This window comes from Aquila chrysaetos, chromosome 6, assembly GCF_900496995.4.
Source record: "Aquila chrysaetos chrysaetos chromosome 6, bAquChr1.4, whole genome shotgun sequence".
In the NCBI taxonomy this organism is placed as follows: Eukaryota; Metazoa; Chordata; class Aves; order Accipitriformes; family Accipitridae; genus Aquila; species Aquila chrysaetos.
In genome coordinates, this window is record NC_044009.1 from 31,726,836 (window position 1) to 31,744,990 (window position 18,155).

General features: G+C 37.8%; 1 protein-coding gene across 6 annotated transcripts in view; it reads left to right on the forward strand.

Moving 5' to 3' along the window:
- Positions 1-18,155, forward strand: part of LRP2 (LDL receptor related protein 2) — a 135,106-nt gene that overhangs the window by 24,859 nt on the left and 92,092 nt on the right. For all 6 annotated transcript variants that reach the window (XM_030018645.1, XM_030018647.1, XM_030018646.1 and 3 more), the window contains exons 5-11: positions 7,881-7,991; positions 8,108-8,221; positions 9,509-9,625; positions 10,431-10,574; positions 12,006-12,125; positions 14,050-14,178; positions 15,865-16,034. In XM_030018645.1, the coding sequence (XP_029874505.1) occupies positions 7,881-7,991; positions 8,108-8,221; positions 9,509-9,625; positions 10,431-10,574; positions 12,006-12,125; positions 14,050-14,178; positions 15,865-16,034 (905 nt within the window). The remainder of the gene's footprint in view (positions 1-7,880; positions 7,992-8,107; positions 8,222-9,508; positions 9,626-10,430; positions 10,575-12,005; positions 12,126-14,049; positions 14,179-15,864; positions 16,035-18,155) is intronic.

Genomic DNA, 18,155 nt, shown 5'->3' on the forward strand with positions numbered 1-18,155 from the left:
GTGTTTAAATGGCTTAAAGCCTTGGGAGACTCAGAGCTAACTTTGCCAATTTTTTTCATAATCTTTTTGCATACTCCTTATGAAATCAGTGGTAACTATAACCTGTATAGAAAAGCAGAATTTGATCCCAGATCACTTCTTTGAGGGACTTTGACCCTTTCAAAAGCATTTGTATTCTAGACTGCAGTTTCCTGTGGAGATGAAATGGTATTGGGTCATACTGTATTCAGGTAAGCTGTTTATATTGTGCCAACAAAATGCAGATGAACAAGTAGTTTTTTTCAGTCTAACTTCCCCAGAGTTGAGGCTGCCTGACTGTCCGGTGACAGCCTCTGTAGGTCCTGGCCTAAGTTGAATACTGATGGAAAGGACAGCTGGCCACAGAATAGAGGCCACATTTTTCAGTGATTTTTTTGACTAATAGCTACACAACAGTGTGTAACAGCATGTCTGTTCATTTTTAGTGTTAAGGAAAAGCTTTACACATTATGAGTGGCATATAACATATGAGCTGCTATTCCAGCTGTTAGAAATTAGTGTGCCTTTGGAAAAAGGCATAATTGTAAACTTTGTTCAGAACCAGACCCAGGGCAGGAGGTGAAGGAAGAGGCTAGGATGCTAAGGAATGAATAAAGAGGCAAGAAATAGAATGTTGTTAATGGGCTGTGCTTAGAGGAAAAAAGGACATATGCACATGCTGTGTAAAGGAAAACCAGCATATTACATGGTCAGCCAACTGCTAGTGTGTTTTATCCCTGACTCATAAGTGGCTAAAATGTATGCTCTGTAGAATGAAAGGTGATTTAGAACTATATGGTACTCTGGAATAAAACGTTGCTGAGACAGCCAGCTTGGAACTTTTCCATGTGATAGACCCACAGCCAATTCTGAAGTCACCAACACAAATGGCTAAAAGCCAAGATCCAAAGTACCTCATATCATTGCTGGAAGAATATCTTCTGTAGCTTGGCATTTTTTGTCTTAAAGTTTAGAGGAAGAAAAGAGATTGGTAACTTAATTTAGGAAATCTATGACACATTTAAAAAAAATCCTGAGGAAAAGATATTTGTTTAAAAAATGCATTATCTGTGAATTTAAAAAGAGGAACTGCTCAGCACCTCTGAGAAATCTGTGAGTAGTCATTGAATACAGTGTGGAACAGCCAGATGAAATGGTGTGATTGTTACAATGCAGTAAATCTGTAGCAGACTGAGAGTAGAGTCCTAAAGACAATACTCACAATTTTTTCTTCAGACTAGAAGCTGCCGTGATGTTTGAAAATTAAGGTGCACATTTTATTTCATGTTTAACATTCTCAACGAAGTAAATTAAAAAGGCAGTTTGGAAAGAGGCCTCTAGATACCTTAACAGTAGCACTCTACTGCTCTGTGGGAAAACCAGTCATTGCTGCATTAGCCAGTAGGCCCCATGACTGTTGTGAAGGCAGTATATTTAGCCCCAGGGAGAGGGACTGCCTCCTGTCATTCAACAGCCTCTACTCTGGTTTATTAGAATATGTGTTGACAGTCCCTCTAAGACAGAAGAATGACTGTGACTTGGAACATTGAAAGTAGGAGTGTTGGACTAGGTTAAAGAAATGTGATGGTGCTGAAGACAAGAGAATCAAGAAGAATGTAATGACAAACCCTTCCAGAAAGGCTGGTTAATTTTATTACCCCTCTGTCTTTGTAAGGCCTGGAACTTTAAACAGAAGCCATAAGATAAAATTAATAATTTGGTGATTTTATGATTAACTATACAGTAGGGATTAGTGTAAGTGTTAGATTTTACTGGTTTGAATCAGATCCTAACACTTGCTTTGAATATTATTTTTTTCCCACTGTTTCATCCATTTCCTTTTCCACACTATCTGATATAAACAAATATAAGAGGAATATCACTATTTTGGCCTTTTCCTTTGTCATTATTTTTCTCTTATTTAATTTACACTAAAAGGTTTCATAAATAAAAATGAAACATCCATGAACAATGAAAGAAAAATGCTATTTAGAATTGATTCTGTTATTTCATAGCAAACTTATCATGTCTGTTTACTTACGCTTTGCACTCACTGATCTGTCTGGAAGCAGATTTAGATTGTAAAGAAGATAAAGTTGCTGATAAGTTATATTATTTAAGAAACTAGTCAAATGCAAAATGTCACCAATATGAAGTAATGCAGCAATTAAACATGTAAAAAAATACAACAAAGGAATTCAAAGCCTTAGTCCATTTTACTGCTAATGGGATTAACACCAAGGGAAAACTACCCATGCAGAGGCTAAGATAAACATCAGAACAATGTTTCAGCTACAGGTCATTTAATTAGTGCATTGAAGCTGTTTTAATTTCATAAAATTGTGGGGTTTTATTTTCTTTAAATATATATATCAGTTTGTTTTTTCCAGCTTTTAAAGTAGTCAGCAGCTAGCAAATACTTTCATTTTAGAACTTCAGAAATGTAGAATGAAATGGCAGGCTATTTGGGGTAGTGAATACTTTTTGGGAGGAAGCAACCAATACTGGTGTTGTTTTTCTGTTACATACTTTATTTCTTTCAATTAAAGGTAGAATTCTCTCTCCTGCCTCAGCTTCATAGTTAAAAAATGAAAATCCCAGTATGTCCATTTTGCTTTGCTGTGACTGACAGAATAACCTTCTTGGATACAGCTCTGGCAGCTAAGCACTGCACTGAGGCCATGAGGGAGAAAGGGGAAGTATTTTAAAGACGTGTTGTTTGAGGCTGATAGGCTAAGTGCAGGCCCAGAAACTCTGGATTTTTGGTTCTAATTTAAATGTTGAGTTGCTGCCACGGGTCAACTGCCTAACCTGTTAATTCCTGCCTCTTATTTGCTATGCTAAATAGCTGTTGTGGTCAGGAAGTGGGCAGCCAAGTCTGGGATGAATTTGCAGAGATCAGGGTGAAAGTGAACAAAGATCAAGAACTGAAGAGATCATAAGGGATGTAGTCCAAGAAGGGAGAAGGCGGCCATGATCAGAGGCTAATGTTCTTGATGTTGGACAAATTATATGTAACAGCTATAGCACAAGGCAGAAGTTCAGGCTGAAGGAAATATCTCCACCAGGGAGAGTTTGGGACAGGGAAGAAGCAAAACTGGAGCAAGGTAAGGAAGGCAGCCAAAGACGAGAGTGGCAGGCATCAAAATCAGGAACTAAGGCCAGGAATGAGGGTCTGGTCAGTCTGCCAGCTCTCAAGGCATCTCTGCTATGAACACCACCTGACATCATGTAGCTCATAGGACTCTTGCGCTTGGGGTAAGTCCTCCTCCTGGTGTCTCCGATAGGCTATGAGCTGTCTGGGCAATGATTTGCCCACTGTGAGGTGGTGACTCATGGCAGTGAGTGAACGGGTTTTAATTAATTTTATTTTGTAAAATGTTTTGAAATGTTACTGGAATAAAACAATGACACTTGGAAGTAGGAAATTGCCCCCCCCCCCTTTTTTTTTTTTTCTTTCTCTTCCTTGTAGCATGGGTTAGGGTTACAGAAGGTTACGCTTCCTGACTGTGTGACAGAAATCAGTGTCTACTGAATCACATACCAGTTGCAACTGTTTCCTGTTACTGGTTTTGTATGGATTTATTTCCAGCTTGCAGAACAACAGTGTTAGGCAGAGACCAAAATAATGTAGGTTTAGCAATTCCCGTGACATAGCTTTCAAGCATCTTCCACATGTGGCCACTGAAACATGCCATTTAAATGTGTTTGCAACTGTTGCCCCAAAACAGTTTGTGGGTTACAAGGAGCAAGGTACCTCATCTGTCATTTGTGCTGGTGTTTGCCAGTCATTTATATTTTGCAACTGAAGTGCTGGCATACCATGGGGAGACAGATTGTGGAGAAGTATTCTGGCTAAGACAAAGAGATGCCTGAGAGGAAGGGAAGAGAAAGAAGAGCCCTTTCTTCCTGAGTGCTGGAATGAATGTAGCTGGATTTCCCCCCATTTTCACAAAGTTCATATTATCTTCTAGGAACTGTGATCACTAGGAAAAGATCTCTTCTTTTCAGTTTTCTGTAATTAGCCAAAGGTTCTTGGGAGGAAAAGATAAAAGAAACAATGTTCATTCATAAATGTTCTTCACAATTAAAAGCAAGGTGAAAGGAAACTGTTTATATTTTTCTGTCCCTTCACTTTTCTCTCCTAATCCCATGTTCAGTCTTATACTATCTCCTTTTGCTCTCTCCTCTTGTACAGCTGTATTCTCAGACCTCCTTAGATGCAAACTACCTACCTTGTTGTCCTTTTAACTCAGAACTTCATCCTTCCTTTTTAGCTCTTTCTAATCCGTCTGTCACTAACCTAGAAAAAACCAATGTGTCCGAGTCCCTGGAAGAGAAGCCTTCACCCTTCCTTTAGTTTTTACATAGTTCCAGGTCACTCACAGAGCGCTGACACTTTTTCCACGTGACCCCTAGAACACAGACAGTATGATCAGCTTCTCTGATCAGTATCAGTTCTTGCATAACTATGGGTTTTTATACCCAAATGCAGTGCTGTGGGATCAGGTGTGTACAGAGAGATCTTAGCTTTAAAAAAAGACAGTCAAATAAAAGCTGGGAAATGTTTATTGTGCAAGCCCCAAATGCAGTGACTAATGTAAGACCTTCTCACTTAAATTCAAAATGTCATGATACTCACTTCCCAGACTTTCTTTGCTGGAGAGCTTTTCATTAAGCTAGATTGTATAGGTCTTCCAGTTTAGGGGGTTCATCCCATTCCTACCTTTTCCACTGCCAAGATCCAGATTATTCTTTTCCTATTCAGAACTTTCCATTTGGTGATAGGGAGTAGAAGAATTCAGCTCACTCATTGCTAATGTTTTCTAAATTTTGGAGAGAAAGAAAGGCAGTTTAAGTCCTGTTTTTTCACAGCTGCAAGGACAGGCACTCCTTCATTTTCAGATATCCTAGTACTGTTATGAACTTCTGTTTTGGCTTCTTTCATTCTCTCAACATCGACAGGGTCCACCACAAACACAATGCCATAGGTGCATTTTGTGTGTGATTTCCACAGGGGCCTTAGTTAGAAGCTGTTGGAAAGTGTAGCACAGTGGTTGGCCCTCACAGAAGCCATAGTTTCTTGCTTCGTTCTTGTATCTTTGCTGCTTCTCCTCCCATAGAAGTGTGGATGCTTATCCCAGCTACTGCGGAACTGTCCTGATGGCACAGATGCTCCTGAACCATGCAGTGCATTGGCTACAACCTTTGGTGTAACTCACAGCTTTGCCATTATTCATGAGGATTAGTTCTTAATGCCTCAAATAATTAAAACCATTTTATTAAAATAATATGCTGTAAGGTACAAAGAGTATAATGTACAATGCAGTCAAAAATATCTTTCAGATCAGTGAGAAAGCTGTGATCAGAACTATAATTTACTAAACTTGGTCTTTAGACAGGGGGTTGGGAATGGGTTTACCTGTACAGAGTTTAAAAGTTAAAGTTTGTTTAAAAGTTAAATTTGTGTCCATCGGGATTTTCAAAGAATATTCTTGCTTCTACAACTACAATTAAAATAAAGAATCTGTACACCAAGCAGATTTGAAAAGAAAATAAGGAAAAAAGTATTTGTTCACATTCTAGTAAACCACCAATGTAGTCGGAATGTGTATTTTTGAAGCATTTTCAGAACATCTTTACTTATTGCCATGCTTGGTATTTTTATAATGATTTGCATTTATACACTAGATTATGTAATATCATAAAGATTTTTCCAGGCTGAGGTCTTCTCCAGGCTTGCTGCAGGAGAAAAAACTTTGACAAAGTCTCCCTCCTTTGAAGGGAGTTTAATATGAGCTTGAGAAAAATCTTATTACTGACTTGAAGAAACAAGCAGTGCAAAGCAATGGGTTCAACTTCCTATTTGTTTGACATTCAGTCCATCAGAAACAGTTTGGAACATCACTGAAGGTATTTCTGTGGGTTGTGAAGAAAGATGAGGAAAATTACAAAACTGTCCATTATAAATCCCCTTAAAAGATTTCCCACTTCAGTGCAGGTACAAAACAAATACCTTTTATTGTTCTTTTTCTTATATGTGCCCCATAATACTTACAGTACTCTTGTACTGCCATAGCTATTTCCTGCTGTGCCACAGAACTCCTGATGGTTCTTCCCTGTGATGGCTTCTCTGCTTCCAGACAGGGAAGAAGCATTGTTTCAACAGTGAGCATAAAACGTGGCCCCAGGTCAGGCCTTTCTTTCTTTCTGTAGGCAGAGTTAAGACTTCAGAATCCATGTTGTTTCCAAAGCTTTACGAGTTGTTCATAAGCCTAATGCAAGCAAGAAATGGATGAGATGTCTATGTTAGAAGGGAGTTCGTCTGATTGAGAAGTGGGGCTAAAGGATTCTAATCGTATTTAGGGCATGTGTTGGCATTGTCAGTGCAGGCTTTTGAAATGGAAAGTCTGGGAACTAGCACCAGAAGGCCTCAGGTAGGAAGGCTGTAACTGGAATCCTGGTAATCTGCAACTACCGTTCTCTGATTAGGCACATGCTGTTCCTACCTGGCCATTGTGGACTTATATTAATTGCAGTGAAAATGAATGAAATGTAAATGAATCAGTCAGGGAGATAGTCTGGCTATACTTGTAGTGGACGTCAACACAGCTTTTTATGCTGTCATATTAAGAACTTAACAGTTAAAATCATGTAAGCCTATTCCATAGGTGATTGAAGTTTAGTGGGAATGTCATGATATGTAGAACAGCAAAAGCAAGCAAAACAGTTTGCCACTGTCTGGAAAAATTGCAGCTTTTCTGAGTTCTGCTTGAGTAATTTTATAATCCATGTTTTGAATTCCAAGAGTATGAATGAAAATGTGCCGAAGTGAGAGCCTGCTCTATCTGTTTTATTAACTCATATGGAAGTAAAATGGGATAAGAATTCAAACTGAAAATCTAAAAGGTGCAAAATGGAATTTGGTTATTTGCTTTCTTGAGTTCATTTATCTACCTGTATTTCTGTATAGAAGAAAAGGTTCAATAAACCTCACTTCCAAAACCAGCAATTATTTGCTTTCATACTTGCCATTTGCTGAAATAAGTAACTTTTGTCTACACAGCAATGAGCTAAACTAAGCTCATATTCTTCTACTCAACTCTAGCAGGTGCACATGCTTAGTTTGTTGGATAGTTCCACTGAACTCACTGACTGCTTATATGCATAAGTATTTTCAGAATTGGTTTTAAGTTGTTTGAAATAATCCCTTTTGTTGGCCTGTAGGTCATCTACGTAAATAGAACAGCCAGAAACTGAAAACCCATTCATTCTGCAGAATCTTTTTTGTTTTGGGAAGGGGAAAACAAGAAATAAAAAACAGAGGTCCTAAAGTTGATCATGGACTTGGGAGTTTAACATCCTTGGCTTAATTACAATAAAACCATAAAAACCTGAAGTTTCTCAGTTTAAGAACTCAAGACATTCTAAGAAAACCTAGGAACTGTAAATTTCAGGAACTCCTTCTCTACCTAAGTGCTTTTATTAAGATCAATAAAGTGTAAAACTGAGCTACAAGTAAATAAAGTAAACGTTCACAGCTTGCTCTCCTTTTGTGTTGCATTCTTTTCTATCATATGGTAAACTGGGTTGCAAATCTTTTTGGGGTGTGGGAGGGCATCTAGTTTTTCTTTGTTTCTTGCGAGGTTTTGTAGCATCTGTCTGGAGGATATTCTTAAATATCTGTTTGAGGAGACAGTATACTGGATAAATGGATTGTTTATCAGTAGTAGTACAGGAAGTTTTGTATTCCTTTTTTGTTTTCTTATAAATCAAGATATTCTGTTGACACTGGATATATATGACTCATTATACTCTATAGTCTAATATTCATGCTAATACTGAAGTATTTCTTATTGTAGACTACCCAAGATGTGAACAGTTATCATGTGCAAATGGAGCATGTTTTAATGCAAGCCAGCGATGTGATGGCAAAGTTGATTGCAGAGATTCTTCTGATGAAGCTAATTGCAGTAAGTACCATATGCAGAGTTAATTCAAAACAAATATGCTTTATAGATCCTCTTTTAAAGACTGTAGTTTTCTGACAGATTTTCTGTATGTCTTTCTCTGCTAAAATCTCTTCCAGCACATGGATGTACCAGTGCGCAGTTTCAGTGTGCTAATGGAGAATGCATCCCACGAGCCTTTATCTGTGACCATGATGACGACTGTGGAGATAGGAGTGATGAAAACTCTTGCAGTATGATGTTTTTGCATTTTTTCCCCACTTTTTTAAACTATTTTACTAAGAACTGGTTCAAGCAGATAGCAGGAAGTTGATTGCTTGGCTATACAGCCATCAAAAGCTAGCTTCTGTTCTACAAGGACTTTTTTGTATGGAGAGAAGAAAATTGCAGTGCTACTTTGATAGACTTTTTTCAGGTTGTCTTTGCTGCTGAATGCCTGGGTGTGTGGTTACTATTTGAATTTGCTGGATTCAGTGACAGTTTTCTTCTTAACACATATAGTTCCACTTCTTCATGTTGTGATTTTCTTCATTTCAGCATGACCCAAAGGTAATTCCTTCACTCTGAAATCTCAGTTAGATACAGCATGCTATTGTTTTTTGTCCAAATTTGTTTGGCTCTTTTTTGCATTTTTATTTTCTGATAGGTGGAATGGATCTTCTAGAATTATTCCCAGTTACTATAATGTGCAACTTTACAGACACATAACTGTACAGATGGTTGTTCTTTAGATGTTCACGTAAGGTCTTTAATTGACTGTTCTGTTTCTGGAAATTTCTTGCTCATTCTTTTCTTCACAATCAGGGTATCCCAAAGTATTGCATCTCCAGCCAGAATCATGTCTGTAGAGTTATCACTTTTGTGAGCTATATATTTTAAAAGGACCCCCACTGATTATAGGATCTAAGTTAGTTTTATGTCCTGCACTGCGGGAAGGCCACATTTTGCCATTTAGTTGCTCTATCCTACCAAGGACCTCACACCAGTATGATTCCACCCCGCCACTGCCCCCCAAATATTTCTCTTTCATGTCTTTGGCAATGCCTGTCTTTTGGAGGACCCACAAATGTTTCTGAACTCTTAGGGAATGCTTCCCAACCATGGAGGGCTTTGACATAAATGTTCATTGTTTTTTTGTTTTTTGTTTTTTTTTTTTTTAACTCTGTTTCTCTGAGTACAAGGCATACAAATATTTTACCTCCTGATGTCTTGAGTATCATCTCCTTGTCATGTCCACCTTCAGGAACCTTGTTAATAAGGTGCTCTGCATCTAGTTGCACAATTAATTGAGAAACTTAGCCTTCCCTTTCATTTCTATAAAGACCCAGAATTTTGTAAAATAAAGTTCATACCTAAAACCAGAGCAAAACAGCAGTATTTACAAGATATACAAGATATAGAACTGGCTCACTTTTTCAGGAGAGATTATAAATGACTATTCATCTATGAGACAATATTACTATTTCTAACCTTTTAGTCACTTACAGTAGTTTGATTTTTTTCCATGTTTCTTTTCTTAGCTTATGCAACTTGCAGAGGCAACTTCTTCACTTGCCCAAGTGGCCGTTGCATTCATCAGAGCTGGATATGTGATGGAGATGATGACTGTGAAGATAATGAAGATGAAAGAGGATGCGGTATATACTAATGCTAATTACTTCTAATGATGACATTTTCAGAGGAAGACCTCACTAAAATTTTGATCAATCAAGATGTTCTGAATCCATTTTAATTGTGTGAAAACCTTAGAATTTCATCTTCACCTGTTTCTTTTTTTTTACTTATGCAATATTTTTTATTGTTGTTCGTGTGAGAGTTATTGCTGTGATACTGAGTATGATGCAGACTAAGTTTAGCATATAGGAACATCTTTTTTTTCTTTTATGTCTTCTCTTACATCTTTTGGTTTTTTTCCTGTGGAGATTTTTCAGGTCATTTATTAAAAGACATGAGGGTCCAAATAACCAAAATCAGTTGGTTGAAAATGAAAATAACTCAGTTCCTGCCAAGATTTGTCATGCGAGAAACAGAAATTTAATGAATGAAAGTGTGGGCTTTTTTCTCTTTCATTGGCCTTTTCTATGATGATCATTATTATCTTTATCCAGGCAGCCTTTGTGTGTTTTGAAACCACAAAACTATAGTTCCATTTCTGGTCCACCAGTTAGTCTAAAGCTAAATGGTTTTACTGTTTCTAACAACACAGAAAACTAAAAGGATTCATGTGTCTGCACAAGTATTGTTTGCATTGTACTTTGAAGGTAAAAGAAGGCATGACAAGGAAGTATAGATGATGTTTCTTTTATAGTCTTTCCCAGCTGTGTGCAAGAACCAGAAACTGAATAATGAAGGATAGAGATGCTTTGGGAAGCTGTTAGGCAAGAAATTCGAAGTATTATTTGAAACATACTCCTCAATTATTCTTGTTTTTCTTTTCCATAGAAAGTGGTCGCCATGAATGCTACCCAGGAGAGTGGGCCTGCCCTGCATCAGGGCATTGCATTCCAATTGGGAAAGTGTGTGATGGGGCTGCAGACTGCCCTGCAGGAGAAGATGAAACTAACATCACTGCGGGCAGACATTGCAGTATGTATTAGAATCAAAAGCATACACAGAATAGCAGAATCATCAGCATTGATACCTCTTCACATTCACCTTTTGTTTCCTAAACAATGCTGAAATTTTGGAAGCTCACTATTTTTGTTGGCACTGTTTTGACTAGATGGTCTGAGGCATATATGCTGCAAACAGACCATTTCTTTCATAATTCTGTACATGAAGTTTCACAAATAAGGATTTTAACTCACTCCTAAACACACTATCCTAAAATGTGTTCAAGAAGGCAGGGAAAGGTGTGCTATATGCCTTTTTTGTTTAAATATCTGTGGTTTCCCCTGTTTATAAGTAAGAAGGAATGTTGTGTACTGATCGGAACACAGGAGTGAATTAGTGTATCCTGAGCCTTGGCTAAGTTATTTACTTAGATTAGAGTTTGCAAAAATATCTTTTCACCTGGGATGTCTGGTTCTCCAGTTAGTGATATACTGGCTTTTCTCTGTTGGAGGCAATGAGCATTCACAGTTCCTGTTAATTTCACTCTTATGAACATTGATTCCCTCTGAGAATCAGGACCAGGGTATTTTATGTTTTTAATTTCTAGGAAGAAGAAAATTCCTATTGATAAAATCATGCCTTTTGGAATAGGAGGGCAGAAAAAAAATAGGAAATTAAACCTTATTGTAAGAAAGCGTCTCTTGCTTTGCTGAGTGGTTTTGTAGTAACATCAGATGTGGGCTGCAAAGCAAGGCATTTATCAGAAGAAACTGAGGAAAAGATGATGAAAAGGAAGGAAGTTTAAGTCACCAACTGCTTTACAATCATAATTTTATCACCTATCACTGAATTGTTTATTAGATAGTAGTACAAGGAAAGGGAGAAGTGGTGAAGGAAAAAAGAAGAAAGAGAGAGAGGAGAAAAAGATAAAGAAGAGTTTCTCCTTGGACACAACCCAACCAATATATTCTAATATATTGGAGTAATATACATATTCTTCTTAATGTAATGTAGTAGGTTTTTTTCTGCATAAAAGAGTAAATGATGAGGTTATGTGCCAATAGATGGAGCTCGAGGATGTGTTGTTCACAAGTAGGTCTTGTGGAACCAGAGAAAAGCATGGTGCATTGCAGATGGCTTCCTCAGTGGAGCTTTTTACATGGCACTTATTGGTGGTGGTTCATATAAGATTGATGCTTACCCTTTAACTCCATTCTGAAAATCTATTATAAACAGTAGCTTATCTTCTGTTTTCCATTTCCTTGCCTGCATGTATGCAAGCATATGTGATTTTGTGGAACTTTAGACATAATTTCTTGTGCAGATTTGTTTTAACAAGGTGTTCCTGAAATTGTAGACTCATCATAGAAAAGACTATAGCTTTGTAACTGTTAGTAAGGCAAAAAGCAGTTCTACTGGTAATATGCGTAGTTGTATTTCTGAGCTATTTTATTTCCTTTTTAGACATATCACACTGTGCTGCTCTGAGTTGCCAGTATCGCTGTCATTCTTCTCCATCAGGAGGGATGTGTTATTGCCCTGCAGGATATACAATAAGTAGTAATGACAGTCGTACTTGTGTTGGTAAGTGAAGTACAGTGATTGCTGATACCTAGTACCTTCTCATAGCTCATTGGGAAAGTTTGGATTCCAGGAAGGCAAGTAATTTCCAAATGGATGGATGTACTGGCAAAGGGAAAATCTTAAGAGTGAGCAAAAGAATTAAAATCTACAATGGCAGCATGGTGACACAGAAACAAACCAGAGAGATATCATAAAGATCTCTTTCAATAAGACCGTTAAAGACGTAGTGAGAGCATGATTATGTTTAAAAAGATTTACTCTTGGATGGCTGTTTTATTGTCAAAGTTTTTTACAGTTCTTTTTAGTGGTTAAATGGGGAGAGTTTGTTTCTGGTCCAGGGATGTGTGGTGGTGTATGCCTGGAAAACCAGTTAATGATATTGAAGTGTTTGGTACTTTTTGAAAGTGGCTTTATATGAAGACAGTAGATCATTGTACTTTAAAATGAAAAGGGTGCTTTGTATTTGCACTATGGTATGCCTGTATCTCCTATGACATTTCAATATATAGATTATTTACATGAAAGTGAAGAATATTTGCAAGAATGTAAGGGTAAGTGAGGTATTTTGGTGTTGCATTTCTATTCTGTAGCTGCTGTAACTTGTTAGTGCACACCCTTGGTAGTACAAATGATTTATCTCTGTAACTGGAAATAGAGTAACTTCAGAATCATGAAGTTTAGCACTGCCTAATAAAAGAAACTGGGTAAATATCTGTTACAGGTTTTCAACCCAAGTTATGGTGTTTGTGCTATTAAAAGTATTCCAGGTGCTCAGTCTCTAATGAGATTTCTGTATTCTCGAGATTACTGGGTGGCTGAGGGCTGTATGAGCTGCAGTGACAGCATGGTTGTTCATAATAGAGAGGAGGAATCAATGCACTGACTCCAGGCGCAAAATTTACTCCATTCTTCCACTCTTATGTGGGAAATACATGAAGGACATATTTGCAAATCTAGTGCAGTCTCAGTGACTCTTCTGTTGTTCTTTGACAGTAGTATTACCAGTTTCCAGCAATGTAATGTACTGATAATACTCAGGTTTTCAAGTGAAGTAGGTCAGACTTTTAATGTCAAAGCCATGTGTTAAGTAGTGTCAGAAATCTCCTGGGCTTTAAATAACTGCAGATAGGATGAAACACCAGACAGTATTCAGATCTGATTTTTTTTTTTAATTTTTTTTTTTTCCCAAAAATCAGAATTTAAAAAATCCTTGTTTTTAAAAGATGACTAGTTAAATACTTCACAATTTTAGAAGTAAAAGATTCTGTAGCAACCCTGGAAATTACTTGTAGAGCGCATCTGTGAGAATTTGCTGGGTCGTCCTAGCTGCAGACTCTACCTATATGGTATTTTGCATGTCAAAGTGAACTTCTTTGTCCTTTTTGCTGCTGGCTCTGGTGCACAGCCAGCTTTTAATTGGAAATCAGACACCTGTTAGCATGGTACCAAGCCTGAGCTAATAAATACTGCCTTTTAGCAGGACTTATTAGCTTGAGTACTGCACTAACATAAAGGTAAGGCTCCCCTTCAGAGTGGGCTTAAATCCAGCTGAGAGTGTGTGTGTGTATGAAGTGTACAGATCTGTTGCAGGAAGAATACTGCATAGACATACTCTGTATTGTGGAAAGTAGGCAATGACATCCCTTCTAATGATTTTTCCTCTGCTCCTGACAGGTGTGGAGCTTTTTTGGTGGGGGTGGGAGGGGCGTGGGTAGGTCCCTGAGCAGCAAACATCAGTTGTTTTGTTATCCAGAAACAGAAAATTGAAACATCTGTAGAAAAACATGCAAAACCTCTTTTCTCATGCCACAGTGTTGCAAAGAGTTATAAAGTGAGCAGAGGGTACAAACTTGGAGCTTTCCAAATATAATGGCATCCCTTTTATAAAAACATTGCTTATAAATATGCCTTATTCACTTGACAGATTTTGATGACTGCAAAATGTGGGGTGTCTGTGACCAGCTGTGTGAAGATCGTGTGGGACATCACCAGTGCCACTGTGTGGAAGGTTATTTCCTAGAGCATCATCGGCATTGTCGAGCCAACACTTCAGGTTAGTGTGCAGCAGTGCAAGTCTCTTGCTGTTGTTGGACTAATAGATAGAGCTAGATACAATGGGGCAGTCTGCATGGCTACGCCATACAACTGTATTTGATTTTAACAACTCTGGCCTTAAGGACTTAAGTTCAGCATTCAGAACATCAGCAAATATCAAGAGACTCTGCATCTGCTGGCACCTGTAGGCTGGTGGACCGGACTGCCTTATCAGGGCTGCTTATCCTCAAAACAATGTCTTCTAGGCTCCAGCATTTTTTCAGCATTCCTGACTTCTGCAGAGTTGGGAGGTCGTTGCCAGAGCCCTCCTTAATAGACAAAATTGTGCTCCTGTGGGAGGCAGTTTCCTGACCTGCTCTCTGTGGAACTCGGTGGGATCAAGAAATCAGGAAACCTCACTTTTTCTAGAAGGACTGTGCCATGCAAGAAGATGGGTTTGCTGAATGGTGAGCTCAGACACTTGCCTGTGAGGGTTACCATGCTCCTGGCTTCTAGTGTCCCAGAGTCTCAACTCTGCAAGAACACTTGCCTCACAAGGAGTGTGGTTCCTCATCAACAGTAGGCAGCTGCTCCTGGATGTTCATCTCCTGCTCTGTTCTGAAAGCAGCCCTGGGAAGCCCTTCTTTGTGGAGATGTAATAGCTTAACAGGCCTTTGTGTGAGGCAGGTATTCCTGCCTGCAGGAACTCAGTGGGAATGGCCGTCCCTGCTTGGCGTAGCTGATTAGCAGTCATGCTTCTTAGAAAAGCATGAACTGCCCAGTTCCCTCCCCCTTCCTTCTTTCTTCAGCCATGTCTGCAGAGCAGTCACCATCTCGCAATTTTCTGAGTATGTCCTCAAAAAATAGGGAATTTTTTGAGCTAATGAAATATGCTTGACTGTATTAAGGCATGCATATGCCAGCACTGGGAAAGATTGTTCTGTTTCCAGAAAAATTTTTCACAAGAAGCTTTCCATTCAAATTAGGGTGACTTTTGGGCCAGTGAGTTGTTTGTAAAGTGTTGATTTTCTATATTATTAATGGGGGGATTTCATACCTGCTCTAAATTAGTTTCCCTGGATTCATTTTTGCTTTAATTGGAGAGGGTTTTATGTGTAGGGTGAATAGGATTTGGACTTAAATATATTCTTGTCAGACTTACACCAAGCCTTTCAACAGGTATCTACTTTGAAAGTGAGCTTTCCTTCAAAGACTTGCTGGAATCTTTCTTCTACTGTAAGATACAGCAAAGATTTTCTGATGAGATGAGAGAATGAAGAAGGTGGATAGGATAGAGCAGTACATAAAAAGATAAGAAACATGGCCTGCCTGCTAGAATCAAGGAATATCTGAACCTTACGGGGCAGAAAAATCTTAAGAAAGTTTATACTTTAAAGGAGCTAAAGCAAGGAAATAGAAGAGTAGAAATAGTCTTTTTGAGTTTAGATGCACAGGGGTTTTGTAAAAGTTTTACCTGGTAGGGCTTTTAATACATATTCCTCCCTGGTTTGCTCCAAGTCTAGAAACGAAAGGCAAATCAAAGCAAGTTAGTACTCACATAGAAACATTTATACAGATTGTAGTCTGATCATCTATTTAAACCTTTGTGTCCAGTGTGTATGAACCAGTATGTATATATTTCAATGCCCCTTTGCAAAATAGCTTGCCTGCAGAGTAGTCATATAGTTGTCACCCCTGCTTTCAGCTGGTGTTGCATCAATTATTTTTTCCAATGGCCGTGATTTACTGATTGGAGATCTTCATGGAAGAAGTTTTCGTACTTTGGTGCAGTCGCAGAATCGTGGGGTTGCCGTTGGAGTGGACTTCCACTTTTACCTGCACAGAATCTTTTGGACCGATACAGTGCAAGATAAGGTGGGTATAAATTTCAAGAAGAATATATTTTTGTGTGTGTGGAAGTAGAGAACTGGAAGAGGCAGAATGTGTTGATAGGCCTTCATTTTTGAGAGCAGAAGCTGGCTGTATTTTTGTTTTCTAACAAAAAAGCTCCTTGAAATGTTTTATGTTAATGACTGCATTTTTCAAGCTATACTATTACATGTGACATATTAAACAAAGAATCCTATTATATGGGAATGTCTTGAGCAACTTTTAATTTTACTTGAGATGGAGTCCAAAAAACTAATTAAGAGAAATAGTAGACATTCTTTCAAAACAGAACAAATTTTTCTTGGTAATTTTTTGAAACATGATCATTTAAAATGTAAAAGCTGTGTGCTGTCCAAGATGATAAAAATCAGATTTCTTCATATACTTCAAATGGCACTGTAATTGAGCTTGGATAACAAATATTGACAGTATTTTGTGTAATGAGCCAATATTTTGTTACTTTTTTTTTTTAAGAGGAAGTATTTTATCTTCAAGATACTTTAAAACAGACTAATTTTAAAAAACAGTCTGGAGACCCTTGTGAATGTTGGACTTCACCCTTGTTCTTTTTCTCTGTGCATAACTTGAAGCAAAAAAAGTCCTAGGTCAAATGCTGAAACTCCACAATCTTCACCCCATATTGATTGTCATGCAAAGTGAAGGAGAATCTATGGCCTGCCTCCTGCTGACACCATGTATGGATCAGTTTGGTGTCACTGTTGTTATTCTGAACCTACACATAAGCTATAGTTTCTACTATACTGCCACATTGGTTCTGTTGGAAAGCACATGGCACATGGCATGGCTGTCAAGTAGGACAGGATTTGTATGCACGATTTTTGACTTGTTCACAATTTTGGCATTTTTATTTTCACTGCAGTGGGTTCCCATTACTGCAATTGCATTGACAATGGCTGAATTAAGTCACGGTTAAATCTGAACTTTCATGAGACAGGAGATTTATGCTATATCTGTAAAAGGTATAAACAAAAGATAATATGGGTTTTTTTCACTGCACACCCCAGATGGCCAGGACTGGCTTTTCATCTGCCCCAATATAGTTAAATCCTAATTAATTAATTAGGATTAATTAATCTAATTAAGTCCTGGCTAGAATACCCCAGTGAAAACAATGACATTAAGAATTTTCTTATATGATCCATATTTCCACCTGATGTCTTAAAATAAAAATATTATTAGGGCATTTGTTTTGGTTGTCCTTTTTTTTTTTTTTTTTTTTTTTTTTTTTTTTTTTTTTTTTTGTAGATTAAGATGTAAACTAAACCAGAAAATTGTGGGTTGTGTTCTGTGTCATCTTTATCTCATTTAGTGTACTGTCTGATAACCTAATGCCCATAAGCTCTTCTGTCAACAAAGTTTCCAAAGAACAGAATAGGCAGTTAAATGGTTTTGCTTGATTATTGTTACCTGGACCTGAAGGATATTTAAAATGATACAACTATTTCAGCTCTTAATTTTTCTTGCATATATTTACTTGTGATAATCTGTATTTTCATTTCAATACATTCCAAACCTCATGCTGTTGTTTCAAAAAAGGGATAATGTTTCCTAGCTTTTCATATTACCCAGTGTTATAAACACGTGATTACTGTATATATAAAATTATCACATTTATACTGTTTGCTTCCTGTAGCTCTGAGCTTGCTGTTAAGATAACAACACTATTTCTTCTTGAGCATGATGCTGTTAAAATTAGCCTTAAATAAAGGAGACCAGAAGCAATGCTGAGCCTTCTCCTTTCTGTCAGGACGGAGAGCTTTCCCTTCTTCACTGTGCAATTTCCCCTTAGTGGTTGGTGCAGTAAGAGCTCCCTCTGTCGTTTCTGGTCACTGATGAGAGATTTGCTAAAGCATATTCATTTGTTTTCAATTAATGAAAATACTGGGTTTTGCTGGATTCTGGGAAAGCAAGATGCACTTTCCTCATCTGTTGTTTTTTTTTTTTTAATACAGCAATTTGTCATGTTTGCTAAAGCACAAGGCTGTTCTAGTCTGTTACCTTGTCCATTTTGCAGAAATGCTAGTTGAAGGCAAGCTTCCTGTAGTTTTTGCATTGTTTTCCAAATTTTTGCAAAACCCCTCTAAG